This window comes from Echeneis naucrates, chromosome 6 (assembly GCF_900963305.1).
Source record: "Echeneis naucrates chromosome 6, fEcheNa1.1, whole genome shotgun sequence".
Lineage (NCBI taxonomy): Eukaryota > Metazoa > Chordata > Actinopteri > Carangiformes > Echeneidae > Echeneis > Echeneis naucrates.
Window position 1 is genome coordinate 14,119,574 of NC_042516.1, and position 19,176 is coordinate 14,138,749.

General features: G+C 42.9%; 1 protein-coding gene across 1 annotated transcript in view; it reads left to right on the top strand.

The window, feature by feature from the left end:
* Positions 1–1,735: 1,735 nt before the first annotated feature.
* Positions 1,736–19,176, top strand: part of itga8 (integrin, alpha 8) — a 34,328-nt gene continuing 16,887 nt past the window's right edge. Inside the window, exons 1-13 of the mRNA XM_029504331.1 lie at positions 1,736–2,126; positions 2,442–2,572; positions 5,208–5,308; positions 5,404–5,527; positions 6,743–6,804; positions 7,266–7,311; positions 9,107–9,232; positions 9,391–9,435; positions 11,304–11,347; positions 13,708–13,764; positions 13,966–14,018; positions 14,105–14,310; positions 16,748–16,945. Coding sequence (XP_029360191.1) covers positions 1,933–2,126; positions 2,442–2,572; positions 5,208–5,308; positions 5,404–5,527; positions 6,743–6,804; positions 7,266–7,311; positions 9,107–9,232; positions 9,391–9,435; positions 11,304–11,347; positions 13,708–13,764; positions 13,966–14,018; positions 14,105–14,310; positions 16,748–16,945 — 1,387 coding nt within the window. The 5' untranslated portion in view covers positions 1,736–1,932. The remainder of the gene's footprint in view (positions 2,127–2,441; positions 2,573–5,207; positions 5,309–5,403; positions 5,528–6,742; positions 6,805–7,265; positions 7,312–9,106; positions 9,233–9,390; positions 9,436–11,303; positions 11,348–13,707; positions 13,765–13,965; positions 14,019–14,104; positions 14,311–16,747; positions 16,946–19,176) is intronic.

Below are 19,176 nucleotides of genomic sequence, written 5' to 3' on the forward strand. Positions count from 1 at the left end.
TTGTGCACTCAAGACAAGCGTGTGAGGAGCATTTTATACTCTTCAAGTACTTAGTCCTGGTTTCTGATACGGCAAACAGTTGTTCATTCAGTGTGTGTGTGTGTGTGTCCTTTATCTGTACAGCAGAATGGAATTGGCTGTGTGTGTGTCTAATGGATTTGTCTAATGGCAAAAGGATGCAGACTTTAATCAGTCATAAGAGTCATAAGAGCCTGCTTAGCCGTCACATTATGAGCTTGTAAAGAAAAACGATGGCAGGGGGAGGGGTGATGAGAGCACAGTGTATAAAATACAAGATACTATTCTGCGTGCATTAATCAATCCAGACTGACCGACCTGCAGTAAATCTGTGATCAGGACACAGAGGGGGACTGACAGGACATAACCTGAGCAACATGTGGCGAAATGTGTGTGTATTCCTGGAAACTGAATAACTGTCAGAGTTTTATTGGATGGAGGAAGTTTGGGCAAATGATTAGAGATGAAAGTGAGCAGACAGTGACACAGACCTGCATTAAAACAAAGTGAACTGGCAGACAACAACACCAGGCTGCTCCACTAAAGCCAAATAGGGCAAAAGTACAGGAATACGTCTGGCTGCTGCCCCCTTGCTCCATCATGCTCTCTATCGCCTTCTTTTTCTCGGAAGCAAAAATCTTTTGTCCATGCTTTAAGAACTGCAGACCAATAACACCACCACCATTCATCCCAGATTGACAAAGGACCAGCTGAGAAAAAACAGACTCTTCTTCCCTCTCTGACGTAAACACGTCACTGTTGCACAAATAGGGATCAGAGGTGTGCGCTCATGAACTTAAAAAAAAAAAGAGGAAGGGGACAGATTGGTGGGTGGAAAACAGGGTGGGAAATGAAGCAAAGGGGAAGAAACATCCATTTGGAGGGTGAAGGTTGAGATTCTTCTCATCCTGTCTTTACCTCACCTTCTCACCTGGTTCTTATCAACTTCCAGTCTGACAGAAAACACACTGAGTCCAGTTCTGCTCCGCTGCACGTTTACCCCCTGCGAGGCTGCCTGTGCCGTTTAATCCATAACTGCTGCGCCTGTAAAACTTCTTTTGATGAAAAACTGATAAACTGCAGATTTGTTTGCATGGAAGTGGGTGCATCAATCAGAGAACTCTTCCCCCCCCCCCCACCCACCCTCGTCATGCACGCTCAGAGAGACTCTTTAAACTCCACATATTGAGCCTGATACACAGAATCTTGCGAAGTTTTGGTCTGTCACCTCTTTAAAAGTGTATTTTTTTCATTACAGGATATTATTTTAATCAGAAACGAACTGTGTTACCTCCGAGGTTTATGGAGGGAAATGAAACTACGGGCGCCAAGCAATCTGCGCAAATTTGCGCGTACAGCTCATAATATTTTCTGTCGTAAATTACTGACTTCGTTACACTTATTCTAAACGGGTTCGGGTTCTAGTTGCTTTAGCGGACTAAAGAAGAGGTGTAAGCGTGTTTTATGTAGACTCCTGGGCCCGGGCCGGGTGTTTGCACCCATGGGAGATGGTAAATCTCCCTCTAATACCGTTAGTTAGTCTCCAATCCATCGCAGAAAATCCGTGTGCGCCATAAAAGGAGCTGTGACGCGCAGGCCCAGCGGCGCGCTCAGATGTGGTCTGCGCCTTGTAATGTGTGTGTGTGTGTGTGTGTGTGTGTGTGTGTGTAGGGGGTAAAGTTTTGTGCAGTGGGCGGGGGCGCGGCTGTGTAGTCTTGTCGCTGCGGCTCTGTCTGGACAGTCCTTGTGGTTTCGGGGTGTCAGGGGGCAGAGTGCGCACTGATCCGGACTTCCTCACCTGCACGGAGGAAGCGCTCTCTCCTCTCTCTCTCTCTCTCCCTCCCCACTTTCAGTCTGTGTTGCTCTCCCTGCTCCCTCTCAGTTTAGGGGACAGTGTTGCGCCAATCTCTCTGGATGGAGCGCGTAAAGGACGGCGTCTCCTCCCTTGGGATGGTTATTTTCGGGGTGCTGTCTTTGCTCCTTTCGGCGCTCGGCGGAGTTTGGAGTTTTAACCTTTACGCGGAGCAGCCTACTGTTTACAGGGGACCCGATGGAAGCTATTTCGGCTACTCTGTGGACTTCTACCAAGACACCACCGCCAGCAACACGTCAGTCCATCATCAGGACTAACTAACTAACTAAAGACTCCACACTGTCCTGAGATTAGAGCTGTATAATTATTTGAAGTTATCCAGAAGGCTTTGTAATAGATTAAACCAAAGTAGGATCGAACAGACTGGAAATTAATTTAATCAATCAAACATCTTAATTAAAATAAATAACACTGTGCTGTTTTAGATTACAGAATAATAATCAGAATAATGGGGCAGACCATAACTCAGGTTTCTGAATGAGCCAAATGGTGCGCACATGTTTGCACATAACATACACTAAGTACCTTAGTTTTCCCTTTCCCCTGTCAGGATCAGTGTGTTGGTGGGGGCTCCTAAGGCAAACACCTCCCAGCCCGGCATTGTGGAGGCTGGAGCTGTGTACTACTGTCCCTGGCCTGGACTGCCTGACAGCTGCAGGCAGATACCTTTTGACAATTCCAGTAAGTTACCTGAAAACTTTTTACATTTTCTTTCTCATGCCAGAAGTTAATAAATTGAAATTAGACCTCCTGGGGGGCCCACTGGCTCTAATTATACTCCCAAGGCCCATGCTTGAAATAATTTAAGCATGTTTCAGTACATAGAAAAGAATAATTTAAGTGTACTATTGTTATTGTTTAAATAGCTTTCATATGAGTATTTTTGGTGAAAAGCACAAATTAACTGCAATTTAAAATGTAATTTCACCACAGTCCAAGTGGACCCTTTCAAAGCCAGAGGTGGTCCCCAGATGTAAGTCTGTAGAATCAATGTGTTTTGTAACCTGTGTGTCTGGTATGTGTGTGTATATGAGTTGGCACTCCGCTGTTGCTTGAAAAAGACAGATAAGACATATGGGTCTCATCAGCTTCATCAGTTCATAAAAAAGGTGGCTCGTGGGTTTGCTGGTGCAAAGCCTATATCCTGATTATGGTTTTCAATGCATCATCATCAATGCTGACTGTCCAATCAGCCCTTGTTTGTGAGTCTGATGTCTCTCATGCACACTTTTTCCATTTGAATGTGTGTAGAAGAGGTAAAGACAGAGAACAACCAAGAAAGCAAAGGGGAGAGAGAGAACGAGAGGGAAGGGGGGTAAACTGTATGCACATGGGAATTTAGTTCCCCTTTAGAAGAAAGGGGGATTGGGTGAGGTCTGCTTTTTATTAGATTTGAAAATTTACCCCCTCCCCCTATCGTCTTCTATCTGTCCCTCTCTCTCGTTTTGTGAGGTCATTATGTCATCTATGTTAATGTCCCAAAAATGTAATAGAGCTGACCTTTGAGGGTAGACTCGTGGCTGAAAAAAAAAATGGAACATGGACAAGATTTTTTAACAAGAGCTTCAGGATATAAGTTGAATGCTCAACTAAGGATGGAGCTTCAGCAGTGTGTGACTATAAACAGAAAACTATTGTGCTATGGGGACCACTGTGTCCATATATGAATATGATGGGATGGTGTTTGTCAGCTGCTCGCCCATGAGCTGATATATCAATGAGCTGCGGTGACATTGTGGATAAAACAGATGCTAGCCGATCAGCTGATGCAAGTAGGTCGTCAGCCTGAAGCAAAACAAATCTCAGTGAGGATGAGGCTAAAGACTCCAAAGTGAGAATGGTTTCATTGGTTCTCCCTTGACATAATTATAGGTTATTTTCAACAAAGGGTCTTAGCGTTGTGGGCTAAATTTCAGGTTTTTTGTGACAGACAAATAAACACAGGCATAAATGTGTTCATGTGTTTATTCTCCGGAGTGGGTGGGTATGCACAAAGTTATTGATGACAGTGATGACAGTGGACATGACGGATATATCTAGAGCTACAACAGACCCTTTATTACAGGTATAACCAGACTAAGATACATTCATGCACACTGTACAAACCATAAGCACAAGTGGTGAACATCTGTGTCCCGGGCTTGTTAATATCTATAGATCAGCTTTACGTGTGCCTGATTGTGTGCGCGGCTCCAGTGACGTTAGGCAGATGTTTTAAGTCATGCCACTATACTGTGGGGGTTGGGACGGAGGCTGATATGGCGAGAGTGAGACAGATTAGTGATGGATTGCATGTTAGATTGAGGAAACCTGGAAAAGTATTCTCCTACAGTAGAGACTCCACCTATACCAACGGATTTCATTTTAACTTGCTGAAATGTGATAAATTAATCCATACCTCTTTTTGATAAAAAAATCTTTTACTTTGGGAAAAAAAAAAGTTTTTAACATGGAAACTTTTAGCATGTGCACTGTATAACCTGCACCCTGCACTACACATGCACATCTGGAAGCCTTGCAGCACAGTCAGTGCCCTGCTAATGGCCCCACAGCACCTAAACTGGATTCTGCTGTGTGCATTGCACTGGCCCGCATTCATGAACTTCACCCATTGTTTTCCAGCCAATGTCTGGACTAAAAACATTTACCTTTCTTTTCACAGGCCTGCTTCTTTTAAGCCTCTGCCCCTTTATTCTTTTCATGATTATGATTGCTTGATATTAGTTTTAATCACAAATATTTATCATTTGTTTTTTAAACAAATGATAGATACAGAAACTATACACCTGCCTTGATGCATACATTATCATCCAGTATGTTGTGTGAGTCTATGTGTGTGCACATAGTCAAAGGTGTTTAATGTGGAGGGGCTCTGGATGCTCTAAAGATACCCAGCCGGTCTTTAATAACACTAGGAAATATCTAAAACAAACCAAACCAAAGTCACAGACACTTTACTGTGAGCTGGGTGGGAAATGCTCATTGCGTGTGTGTGTCTGTGCATGAAAAGACTGAGGCAACAGTCTCCTAAGTGCTGTTACATTTTATGAGAAACCAAAAAAAGAAGTCCTGACAAATGTCTGTTTCTGGGGGGCAAATGGTGTTTTGATGTTTGTTAAAGGCATGTTTAAGATGTTATTTGTTCTTGCTCATAGAGGACAAATGTTTTCCATCCTCACAGGACCCAGAGCTATAGGCCCCAATCCCCATGACCACAGCAAATACCAGCTTGGTGTCATTCTTATAAAATGTCTCTTTCTCTCATCTTTTACGTCTTTGCCCTTTCCTCCCTCTCTCTCGGTCTCTGTCTCTCCAGATAACAGAATGATGAAGGTAAATGGCACCAGGGAGCCTGTGGAGTTTAAGTCCCACCAGTGGTTTGGAGCATCAGTCAGGACACATAAAGGAAAGGTGGTGGTGAGTGGACAGTCAGTTAATAATCTACCATCATACATGCTTGAAGATTCTTTCGTGTTTCTGTAAATAGACTCGGGTTCTTTCTTGTTGTTTAGGCCTGTGCTCCTCTCTACCACTGGCGGACAGTGAAGCTGAGTAGGGAGAAGGAACCTGTGGGGACTTGCTATGTGGCTGTCCAGAACTTCAGCGCCTACGCAGAGTACTCACCCTGCAGGACCAGTGAGTCACTGCCTGCATCTCCCTCACACTGTTTCTCATCCTCCCCTCCCCTCTGTTTTTTTTCTGTCAGTATAAACACACATTAACTAAATTGTGTTTTTTTTTTTTGTTTGTTTTTTTTGAGATATGCTCGTCTCCTGTCCCAATGCACTGTATCATCCATCAGTCAGGACTTAAAAGAAAATACAGATATTTATGCCAATAAAAAGTAAAGTATGCTTGTTCTGTTTGTCCAGCCAATTAAACAACAACAAAAAAACAAGTTCAAACACAAATCGATGAAGGTGACAATCCACCCCAGTTTTTGTTTCATTTGGATTAAATTAAATTTAAAAGATTTCTGCTGCACACTGCCATGGATTACCTTCCTCAATGTTTTACAGATTGCCACAACAAGCTGACAGCAATGTCTCTTTCTGACAGCGTTTCTCTCTCCAGCCCTCTTCTTCCTATCATCAGATCTGTAAACAGGATTCATGGGATTTTGCTGCCTCGTCTGCACCACCTCCATCTGAATGCTTTTTTTTTTTTTTTTATTCTCTCCCACTTAGTTCTGGCAACCTTTCTTAGTCTCTTAGTGATATGAGGCACCAGTACAACATGATAAGGAGAACTGGAGGCTATCAGGTGGCACATCATAAACATACAGACCAAATACAGCCCTCCACTCTGCCATCCATTTCCTGTAAAAATGCCTCATCATTCACACTCAGATACACCCACATTTCCCTGCAGTAATTGGTTAGGCTGTTTAAGAGCTGTATTTCATCGTTTAAGTCACTTCAGAGCAATCGAGGCTGGAGTACATCACATCACATTGTAAATTTAATTGTTCTCAAAGGGAAAATAATCCTGCACAGTTTTCAAGTGAGGGGAGCTTTTTTTTTCCAGCTCCATCTTAACCCTAATCTACAACCTCTCAGTCTACTATTAAAACTCACACTTTGTTTGTACACGCCCATGTGTAGTTTACGTATCATTAAACATCACCTCAGGGTGCCCCTGAATTGGAGAACAAGTCATAACGTGCACATAGTCTTTTTGTATTTATGCACAGTCAGATGCAGCTATCCAAACAGAAACACACTTCAGATCACATTTAATGTAAATTGCAAGACATTTTGCTTCAAGTTGTGAAGTAGTTCCTGTTAGTTTCACTCATGGAAGCTGACGTCATGACGGTTAAGATTCTTTTTCTACTCTGGTGGTTTTCAGGTGATCCAGATCCAGAGGGACAGGGATTCTGCCAGGCTGGCTTCAGTGTGGATTTCACCAAGGTTGGAACAATAATCATACATTACCATCATGACACCCCATCCACACATCGTGTCCCCCCTTTGAGTGCAAAGGGAGAGCTTTCTAGAAAAAAAAAAAGACTCCCCCTTTAGACATTTATGCACATGGGGAAGATGAGAGCACCAGAGGGGTCTCCACTTCTGATGAGACCTTCTGCCTCTAAGCACAATAGACCAAACAAATGCGCTTATGCATTCTTTCACTGTATATTCAGTGTGACCTCTCACCTCTGTCTCATGGTCCAACTCTACCCTCCTGTACAGGAAGCTGTCATTCTCCACAGCATGTCAACAGGCAGGGCAGCAAGAAACATATGCTCTCTCACACACAGCTGCATGCGTCATATACCTCTCTGGTGCACAACAAGCACACGCAGGGTCACACACGCAAAACGACTAATTTATGTCACACGTTTACTGCTAACTAATTGTATTTATTTCAGGAGGGGCGTCTGGTGGTTGGAGGACCAGGAAGCTTTTACTGGCAAGGTAACTGCAGTGCTGCTTAAATGTGTGTTTAGGCTCACTTTTGCAATGATATCATAGATGGGAAGGTGTTCAAATGAAAGAAAAGTATGGAGATGAGTTTAACATTCAGGACAGTCTGCACACACACACACACACAGTGTTATTGAATAGCTTGCCAGATCTGGTCTTACCTAGCTTCAAGATGGAAAGATGGAAAGAAACGTGTCTTACTGTTCATTGTTACTCTCTTAACCTCATTCCCTCCCTCACTCCTTTAGTTCATTCTTCTTTCTGTCTGTAAAAGTGTAACAGGAAGTGAGGGTTTGGGCTTTTTAATGAGCTGATCGAGGGGTAATGGAGTGTGGAGGAACTGCCCCTCTGCCCCAAGAAAAAGTGCAGAGGAGCTTGGAAAAGCTTCACGAAAAGGGGAACAACCTCAAAGACAGGCAAAAGGATTGAGAGGGACGGAGAAACTTTTTGTGACAGAGGACTGTTGATAAATGAATTAGTAACATGTTTCGGCAGGAAGAGAGAAAGATGAGAAATAAGGGGGTATGTCTTAGAGAGAGGGAGAAAAACAAAGATGGAGCTCCTGCCTGATAAAAGCAATGCTGAGGTCAGCTAGTCTAAGCAGAGGGATGAAGTGTCTTAATAGGTGTAGACACAGCTCGAGTTCAGCTGTTGAAGTGTAGAACTACTCCCCCAGTTCCAAGTATGTAAGAGAGCGTGTGTGTCCTTTTCTATTCCCTCCTTTCCTCTCCACTTATGTGGCAATTACAGATCACTTAGGGTTGCGCGCTCTGTCTGACCCCTGATCTGTTCCTCTGCAGCATTTCATTTTATCCACTGTGGAAGGATGCAAAATGTGTTTGTACAGGGACGCAAAAAAGAAACAAGACAAAGACAAAATAAGAAAGCGGCAGCTCTTTTATTCCTGTTTTTGAAAATATTTTGAAAATATTTTATTTTATTATTTGGCACCCGTGTTATTGCCACATATGGTTAAATAATGAATGTTAAGGCAGGTATCACAGGCAGCCTAATGGACTGCTCCCTCTCTATGCCCGCAGCGTGGTGAGGCTGGCTGCCTTCAGTTAAAACACTTCCTCCGAATGTTTATAAAAGCACTCAGCTTGGATTTTATGGCCTCTAATATGCAACGATTATCTAAGACCTTCACTCAGTTATCATAAAAACACTGTCTTCCATATACAATCGTGTCATCTCGGGGTGTAAAGGACATTTCAAATTAGCAGCAGTGACTTCTGTTAACAGTTTGTAAAATGCTGTTTCATTTATCAGATTGTGTTTTAATGATGAGTTCATACAGTGATGGGAAAGAAACTCATAGCTCGGAGGGAGAGGGCGAAGGTGGGAGAGGAGCTGGGGCTAAGTGGGAACTCTTTCCCAACGTCAGTGCACATACACAAACGCTCATTAAACAGGATTTATGGAAGGTTGAGAGTGGCCACGGATAAAAATCATTTGTTTGTTTGACCTCTTGTTCAGCGGCAGAGGAAGAGTGTTGTTTGTGTGTGGACACCTATAATTCAGAAGTCATGCTGTGCAGAGGATAGGCATTTTCTTTGAGCATTTTTCCAGCTATCCCTCTACCAACAATGTGTTTTAGGTTCCGCTCAGGAGAACACTGATGTGTTATTAGCTGTGCACATCTCTCATGTGGAGAGGGTGGTCCTGCTCCAGCAGATTTCCACTGAAGCGGGTACTGGTGCTCCGTGAGCAGATGTGACTCTCTCACCCAGGCTGTTTGTTTTTCTCCATCTGTTTGTGTGTGTGTGTGTGTGTGTGTGTGTAGGTCAAGTGGTGACAGCAGGGATAGCTGAGATACTGAATGGCTACTCTTTAAAGGCCATCCTGAGAAAGGTGCCGGGAGAAAAGCAGACAAGAGCGGCTGCAGACACACATGATGACAGTTACCTTGGTAACATACTTGCACTCACACATAAATCCATGCACCTTAACTTTAATAATGATCATATTTAAATAAATAATGATAATAGCGATGTAACACACCTTGTACACTGACTGTTTGGGTTTATTTCACCTATATATTGTCATGTGCGACTGATTTCTCTCTAGGTTACTCTGTGGCAGTGGGAGAGTTTACAGGAGACTCTGAACAAGGTGAGAAAGCCAACAATTCATTCAAACGAACCACATGCAGCAGCAAAGGAATCCCTCACTGACAACATCAGCAGCCATCCTGCATCGCCGGCTGAGACACTGCAGTTTTTGCGATTCCTCTCAGTTCGTGCCAGCACCACATGCTGGGAACTCTATGAAGGGTGTGATAGGGTGAATGATAGTGAGTGGACAATTTGGTGACACAGTCTGGGTCTGGACGCAGATGTAGTAATGAGAACTGTCTCTGTTTGTCTGGGTCACGACCCCATGGGGAAGGGACTTCAGGAACCACTGATAAAGGGATTTCCTGATCTTCATTTTAACTGATTAGAATGATTAGTGGAAGACTCTAAACCTTTTCAGGTCCAGAAATTCTTCTGGACTTGAGATATTGGGTGGAAGGAGAGATAAGGTCACTTATGAAAGATGTGCAGATCAGAAAGATGAACGAGTTTCGTTCATCTTTGTTGACCTTTCGCTGGGTACTATTCAGACCAAATGGAATTCCTGCATATACCCTTATGCAGCAAATGTGTGGTGCTGCTGAAGTTCATTCCCACACAATCAGTTTGTCAGAACTTCAAAAAAAAAAAAAAAAACCAAAACAAAACAAGCAATTTAAAAGGAAAAGCACAGAGAATGAAATTGACCACAATCCTGCCACATCATTTGCTTCCTGTTCACACACTGCCATCACACACTCGTTTCTGCTGCCCTGTCATAAGCATGAGACCCTGATCCCCTGCTGCCACTTCAGCTTCACATCCATCATTTCCTGTCTATCAGAGCCTCTTTATGAATTGCCATTTTGTGGGATCTTTCCATCTCTGTGTTGCGTTTACATGCCCCCATGCCAACCCCGCAAAGGCCCTGAACCCCCTTCGGCACAACACATGTCAGTGAGTCTTAAACTCGTCCTTAAGAGGTTACACATGCCTGTAACGTGCTGTGTTGTGTTGTGGTGCGGAATTTGTTGTGGTCTTGTTCCCCAAACCCTCTTCAGACTGGAGTACTGGTTATTATATGGACCTCCAAGTGAAGATAAAGCTAAGAGTTACTGGCTTTATAGGCTCATGGTGGAGCCTGTTGGCTTGAGCTAGAGGGAAAGAAGGGGGGACCCTGTCCTGTCTCTCTGGGTGGGGGGCCCTGAGATCATCCCTACAAGTCAGCAACACCACACTCATCAATCAATACATGAGTCTCAACTCAGCACTGAATGAATCAGTGGGTTCTCAGCAACTCTCAGCTTTTCCACCAGGGTGGGCTCGGGGGGGGGGGGGGGTTCGATCTAGCCTCTGGGGGCGGGCAGGGTTGGGAGGGGGATCCGGTCTGTGTGGAGGACTCACAATCCATATCATATCATAATGGATGCTTAATTTGCCTTTGAAGACTACAGGTCTTCAGTAACCAGGTAGGCTAAAGTGAACAGCCAGCATAGAATGAGAGTTTTTTTAATGACTGGTGGAGCGCTCTCCTCCCGGCAAATGAAGTAATCAGTAGTTTCAACTTCAGCAGGCTATGCCCCAAAAGGGTGCTCCCTAGTTTAATAAAAGCAAACTTGTGTATTATATGCAAAGTGAAGCAGACCATGTAGCTCTTCAGTGTTTAAAAGCCGTGCTTTTTCATTCATTACACAAATAACAGCTACAGCACCTCACTGGTTCCAATGAATGAATGACCAATGACTGAATGAATGATTGAAAAAAGATTTGTTCATTTTACTGAACAAGATTAAAAAGATCTTAACTTCCCATCACTAGTGTTTAGGCATTTGTCAAATCTCTGTTGTGCCCTCTCTTTCTATGTAAATCTTCCTCACACACACACAGACACAAATTCAAGTCATGTTTTGTTTTTCTGTTTCCCAGAGCTGATCGCTGGAGTCCCAAGAGGAGCACAGAATTTTGGATATGTGAGTATTTGACAGATTTGACAAACAGGCAAATTTTGGTTTTAAAAACAATGCTGAGCCAGCATTGCTACAAAAACATAACAAACACACATGCACCGTTATTATCTGCAAATGGTCAGTGGACGGTTTGAAATTGGTAAGCAATATACTATGGCCTTCATAATCACCTGATCTGAAACCAAAATCCACAGGAAGATTTTGGACCAATGTGAACATCATCAGAAAACACAGGACATTTCTTTTGAAAGCATAGTGTTAACACCTCTCAAGAGTTGCAGAGACTTTGAAAGTCTTTGGCAAGAAGCATTGAAGGTGTTCTGGGGACTGAGTATGCCAGGAGCATCTTGTTAGGACAGCTTATGTTGTTTTTTCTGTATGCTGTCTTTCATATAGCTTTGAACTTGTTATCTTGTCGAGGGGTAAATATCTGCATACTGTGTGGTGCAGGAAGTAGAGTGGAGGCTTTTATGTAGCGAGAGACATGTCCACAATAGAGTTTCTTGCATTCATCTGTTGCCAATCTTTCATATGGTGACAGACTATGGCTCAGAGTACTTGAGCCACAGAGTGGCTCTACATAGCCTTAAAGGGCAGTTTAATTTTTTATGTATATATAACCTTGTCTGAAAATACCCTTTGAAAAGTTAATGGAGGTTTGAAAAAAAATTTCAAGACATAAGAATGCAAATTTTTTTTTTTTTTTTTCAACACCAGAGCTATATGCCAGGCTCTGCCATCACTGGTGTGGGAGGAGGTAGTTATTAGTCAGAGACTCAATGTGTTTTCAGCAGTGTTGTATTGCATTCATTTATCATTATCATAGTAAATGATTGCGTTTGTGGAGGTTGCACAAACCCCAGCCGGTCAGGACATCGAGTCCACAGGTTTCCTAACAGGAACAAAAACCCCGCTATCCTCTGTGCCTGTGACTTCACGGCTGCATCAGCAACGACAAACAACCCTTTTAGACCGGAGGATTATCTGAACTGATGGAGTTCGACATGGGATGCCTAAGCAGGACCCAGGTGGGACTGACACCAGGTGCGGTGCCTTCAGTGCACAGTGCACACAGCCTCCTCAGGCTCCAGTTGTGCCGGAGAAATTTAGAGTTTTACAAATCTGCTGAACATTCAGCATTACTTTATTATCCTAATTCATATATGGAAAATATGAATAATGTATGTAAGTGAATTTCCCCAGGATAAATAAAGTAGATATATATCATATTTAAAATAAAAAATACATATTTCTGTGTCCCAGTTCAGGATGTAAAGGAAAAATACAGATGGAGGATGCTGATATATATATATATATATATATATATATATATATATATATATAGATAGATAGATAGATAGATAGATATTTTGCAGAAAAAACTCTTCCTATATTATTTTTCTAAACGTTGTTCAAAGTGGTCTTTAAGCTGCAATATGCCCTTTAACAAATACTGTATGTGCTTCTATGCAAATACTGCTGTGTGTCTCCAGTTGTCTTATGGGAACTTGTCCCCGGCACTGACTGTGTCAGTGCTCCCTCATGACACACAGTTTCCGCTGCATGTGGAGGCAGGGGGTGACCCCACCTAACCCCACTAACCCTTCTCCACACACACATGACCCTTAACCCTGACCTGCAGTGCAACCACAGGCCTCCACACACTGCACACACACCCACTGCAGCAGAGTGTGTTTTATGTCTGGTCGTTGTTGGCAGTGTGATAATGCTCCTCTCAGTACAGTGCAATGCGAGCATCATAGAGCAGGAAGGCTGCAGGTAGGCCATGTCAGAAGACTGGCACTGGGGTAGCTGGATAGGTTTACTCTGTGACCAATCCCACCACTCTGTGCACAGGAAAGTGGACATCCACGCCAGTGGTTTAATATTTGTGTTTGCACATTCTCATCTGACTGTGTTTGTAAGTATATCCCCGTTGAAAATGTCTTTGAGATATCTGTGATTGAGCCAGTGTGTATCACTGTGTGTGTGTGTGTGTGTGTGTATGTGTCGCCCCCCGGCTGTCTCCATGTGGTTGTTATTTTAGGTCTTATGAAGGAATTCTCAGCCTTCCCCCTCTGTCTTTCCCCAAGACCAGGGTTAGGATGGGGGGATGGAGAATGATGAGGGGAAAATGGTAAAAGCACAAAAAGGATGGTTGTGTGTATGTGTGTGTGTGTGGGGGGGGGGTTAAATAAAAGCTTTTTTTTGTGGTTTCTGTCTTCTTCTTTTTTTTTTTTTTTCATTTCATGCATTCTTCATGTGCCTGTTTGTCAGGCTTGTTGGCCATTTCTGTTCCATGTGTTTGACAAGGACAAAGTCTGGTGCTTTCCTGTTTCTGACAGTCTGTCTGCTACTTATAGGTGGCAATGATCAACTCAACAAATCTGACCTTCATCCAGAATTTCACAGGGGAACAGGTGGGAGCAACACATCACAGATACTTGTTCCCATATTGCAAAGTTTCATATGGCTGCACCTTTACAATTACTGATGTGGATTTTCCTACGTCTTAAACTTTACAGCGGGCGTGGATTCAAATAGAATGTGATGAAAATCATTCAAAAGCTTTGTGTATATGATTGAAAAATTTCCATTTTGTCTCAACGTCTGACCCTCAGATGGCATCCTACTTTGGCTATTCAGTGGCTGTCACGGATCTGAATGGCGATGGGTGAGTAAACATAAACAACATCTAGGCACATATATTCTCAGTCTTACCCTCTCTGAGCATCAAAATTTACAAATTTTTGTCCAAAGGATGGATGATGTGCTGGTCGGGGCACCCCTTTACATGGAGAGAGAGATGGAGAGTAAACCCAGGGAGGTGGGGAGGGTTTACTTGTATCTGCAGATGGCCCCACTCACATTCACAGAACCTGTCGCCATCACTGGCACTCACACCTTCGGACGCTTTGGCACTGCTATCGCACCCCTGGGAGACATCAACCAGGATGGATACAATGGTATGTTGAAAATAAAAGACCGAAATATGAAGTACAAAAAAATACAAAGGAAATTTTGTCTGAAGTAATTCACCAAAAAAAAAAAACAAAACAAAACAGGCGAAGATGATTGAGAACAAAGATGGAAAGAACAAGAAAAATATGGAATTACAGAATTTTACGCTCTTTCAATATATTTTAGATATATTTTGTGTCTTAGTGCAAGAAATGTTTTCCCTTGTATTTGTCTGCCTACAGGGGGCTTATGTTTTCAGGTAAAGATGGTGATAGACAAATCTTTTTCTGTACTTCCTGTGTCTCTTGGACTGTTTTGTCTCTGACAAAGGAAGTCCTATGAGATACAGCTGCTTAAGGAACCTTTTGACTCTTCAGCCAAGGAAGTGTGGTGATGAAAAGTTGTCTGAGTGAACTTGTTTCCTCCTGTGATGATCAGGGTTCAGGCCATGTGTGTTTAATGTGTGTGTCGGAGTTATTTTTAACTCACCAGATGTGCCCTGAGATAAAATCATCTGGGAGTTTCTGTCCTGCTGCCCAGAGTTCATTCCTCTTCAATTTGTTTGTTTTATCCTCACATTGATTGGACAAAGAGACACGCACACACGTACATACTACACACACAAACCACAGGCTTGTAGTCCAAACACTCATTGGCGTTAATGCCTCTGGGCTCCAGCCTTAAAAATACATGAATGGATACGCATCAGTCCCTGTCATGTTTTACTTATTCATAGACAGCATGTGTTGAAGTGTGTTTCATCCCTTTAACCCCTTTAAACCTTAGATCAATAACTATTGGATCAATACTAAAGCTTTCTGTGGCCAGAAGCATAAATCACCTCAGGACGTCTGTCAGGATGTGACAGTCTCTGAGGGGTGTTGATGTTGCCCGATAGATCGAGTGTCACTGGCAGCTGTAGTGGCACGGTGAGAAAAAACCCGTGCATGTGTGTGCATGATGTCATTAATGTGCATTACGTTATTTCGGCCCCATACAAACATCAGGAACTTTCTCAGCAGCTTCTTCTTGCTGATGTCAAACTTATGTCCACTCGGTATACCTGTGCCCTCGTGCCTCTGTGCATAGCCACTCATCACTCACTTCCAAAAAATCAAGCCAAGCCAAACCATCGAGACTTCCTCCCATCTGCATTGTTTTTCTTGTGGCAAGAAGAGGTGGTCAAGACACAGGTGTCAGATGGGAAATCGCTTTATTCACAGCGACCCTACCAACACCGTAGTCAGAGACAAATCCAAATTTCCAGAACGTGACATGCCTTTTTATACTAAAGTCAGGCTATGTGTGTGTATTGTGTGGATAGCCTTCATCCTCACCTTGACCTTCGGCCAAGATGTTTTCTACTTATTGGTATGACTTGTTCGGTGCCAGTACAGAATCATGGTGACCTGACTCTCATATTGATGCCTGAAAAGAGACGAGGCCTCTGGACCCTGTTCCTCCCCTACATTCTCTCATCTGCTGTTGAAACATCTAGATGATCCAATTTGGCATGTGGCTCTCTTTGTTTTAAATTTTTATTCAGCTATTCTGTTTTCTGTCAGTGTGACTCGTGAAGTCTCAGCCTGTTTCTGTATGCAAGTACAAATCCCTTATAGTTTTGGTCGCAGTGATCACAGTGGGTGTTTGACAGGCTGTTTTTCTGCGGATGTCTACTTTATCTGAAAGGCCTGTGAGTGACTTTCACATTATTTGAAGTGAAGGCCTTTATTTTTTTTACTTTTTTAGTAAGCTGTTTTACACAGCCATTTGATTATGTATACATACCCACACATAGGCATACAGTCTTGGAGACTGAGATACGCACACACAGGCTCATATATACACTTGCATACACACATGGTTACATTTATCCTCTCTACCCCACAATCTACTTCATGTGGAACTAGTTGTTTAGACTGGGAGAGTGGGGGTCCGGAGACAAACAGGATGTCTAGAGGTGTTTGGACAGTTACAGTACTGAGGAATACTTTAATGTAGGACAATTCAATGCATTGATATTAAGAGGTTGATAATTGAACATTTGCTAGAAGATAAGCTTATAGATACGAAGCAGCTAAGTCCAATGTGGATATGGAACTTTTCCTTTAAACCCCACAACCTCTTGCCTGCTTATTAAACTTGTGGTGCCTCATAAAACTGACCAAGACTTGACAAAGTGGTGTTAACTGACCAAGCATTAGAGTAAGACCGAAGCTATAATGCCGAAGAACAAGGAAGAAAGATAAGAGCCAAGATCAAAAGTTGAGTATAGTAAATGGAATTTAAAGTAGAAAGAGGAGAATTGCCATGCTGATATATACCTGCAGTATATACTGCAGGTAAAAGAAAGCCAAGCTCTTTTCTCTCTACCTGCTTTGTTCTCAAAGGGACTTCAACCCTGCTGATGTCTAAAACATGCATGCGTGTGTCATCCTGTAGACGTGGCAGTGGGCTGTCCATTTGGTGGCGAGGACCGTGGAGGCAGAGTATTGATCTTTAATGGTAACAGTGATGCATCCACCCAAGGCCTGACGCTGAGCCAAGAGCTGAGAGCAGCCCGGTCTCACAGTGGCGGCTTGCCTGGCTTTGGATTCACTGTCAGAGGAGGCCAAGACCTGGACAACAATCAGTATCCTGGTAAATACTCGCCGTCAGCAAGTCAAGCCCTCTCTGTTCAACTCCCTGTGTTATAGTCAAAATTCTTCCTCAGAGTTGCACTCCTTTGCATCTCTACTTTCTCTCCAACTCCTCTCATTGCAGCCTCCCTCCTCTTCGTTCTTGACCTCCACATTTCATCGTTCTCCACATTTTCTCCCATATAGCTTTCCTCTTCTTCTCTGACAAAGTCATCAGCCAGAAGAAGGGGGTATAGGGATGTGTGCCAATGAGCTGCTGCCGCATCTATTCTCTGGTGACTTTCAATACTCAAGAAGAACAGAAAAAAAACAGAGAGCAAGAAGTTTAATAATATGTTATCCGCATGTTCATGCTGCCAGACGTTGTAGCAGTAGCCCGTAACCATAAAACTGCCAAGACATAGCATTATTCAATATAATTGCATACTAAAAGTGCCTACATTATGTGCAGCCTACTTACTTTACCAGACACCTCCACCTTCTGACTTTACAAAATATATTAGAAATGTCACTACATTGGAGAGACCTGAGAAGAACAGGATTTTTTTATACAAGTGGGTAGCTGTTTATATACATGACTTTTTAGTTCAGAAAAAAACAGTCATTTGAAACAAAGCAGGACTGTAAAACTACTGTTTTACTACCCTATTTTCTCCCTAATTTGGAGCCACTCTGTTCTCAACATTACTCTGGCTTTGTGCTTCCACTGATTAGGCTGAAAAGAAGAATTTGTTTAGTTTTACCTTTTTCTTTTTTCTTTTCCTTTTTTTGGTCTCTACTCCCTTTATTCTTTTTCCTTTTCATTTCACTATAATAACAGATATCTTCATTCCACAAACAGGATATCAAGGAAAACACACACACATGAGCACACAAAAGTTCACATGTGCAGCCTGTGTTAAGTTTCACTGGCAGCTAGAGAGTGTGTATTGAGTGTGTGCCAGGCTCCGGGTCAAAGCTAGACCCTTTTCAGAAAGGCTGCAAACCAGAGGTTTGAATTAAAAACGCTGCACAGTAAATACGCACAGGGGTTACAGGTTGAAACTCAGGCTGGCGTCGGCCCTTTGGGAGGAAGAAATTGAGTAGAAACTCAGCTCATGGGTGGCAAAGCTTTCAGCCAACACATACACACACAAATCTGCAGCGCTTGTGTCATCTATCATTAGAGAGCCGCCTGACGGAAGTGACACACACACACACACACACACACACACAGATGGTGTGTCGTTAGCAGGGTAATAAAGTCACACAGTTCAAAGGAGCCAGCGATGTTTGATCAACATTATGAGAGGACTGCACAGGCGTCTGGGAGGCCTGCTAGAGTGTTAAATGTCATTAGTCTACTGCAGGAACACTGAAAAAGTGAAGGATGGTCATTAAGCGTTTAGCTTTAAATGATATTTGTCGTCCCTTTTTGGTATCTTAGGCTGGACAAATCAGTGAAAGACCGAAGTCACTAAAGATGAAAGGCGAAGCAACACAGGTCCAAAAATCAACGGATATTGGTTGATTACGTTAAATGAAACACATCTTTGGTTATGAGCACCACACAGATACACAACTGGCTCAGTGTTTCTACTGATGCATTGGAAGGAGGTCAGATTGCCTCAGGGCGCATTTTCGGCTCAGCCAAGGGGTCAAAGATCAAAAACTAACAATGTTTTACCTGTCAATCACACCAGCTTCCTGAGAGAGGTACAGATGCAGAGACGTGTCAGGGTCAATGATTTGGATGTGTGTTGTGTGAGGGGCCATTAGCTTGGTCACTTGAATGTTAAGTGGTTGTAAAATCTGTTACTGTGCTTGATACCTACATGTGAGTATTCTCATTCTTCATATACTTTTCTAGCTTAGAGTGAAAAAAAATAGGGGAACCAGACTTAAGTGTTGCTCCCTCGTCACCAGATTTATGCACCTCAAGTGTACCTTTAAACAATATCTTCCATAAAGCAATCCGAAGTAAATCTTTCACTTTTTAGCTCCCTATTCCTCCTGTCTCCAGAGTGGGAGAGATACACTTTCACTACAAAAATGCAGTGTGAGTCAAGTTTTAAAATCATGTATAATAGCTGGAAAGTTATTGAATAGCCTCAAAATCCCACACATGCCTGCATCCAAGAATTAGGAATGCTCTTTTTTTTTCTCCAGAAATCGCCTCCTTTTCCACTGAGTGCCATTGACCTTTGGCATTTCATCATTAAGACCTGTTCCCTGCAGCAAAACAGGCAGTCA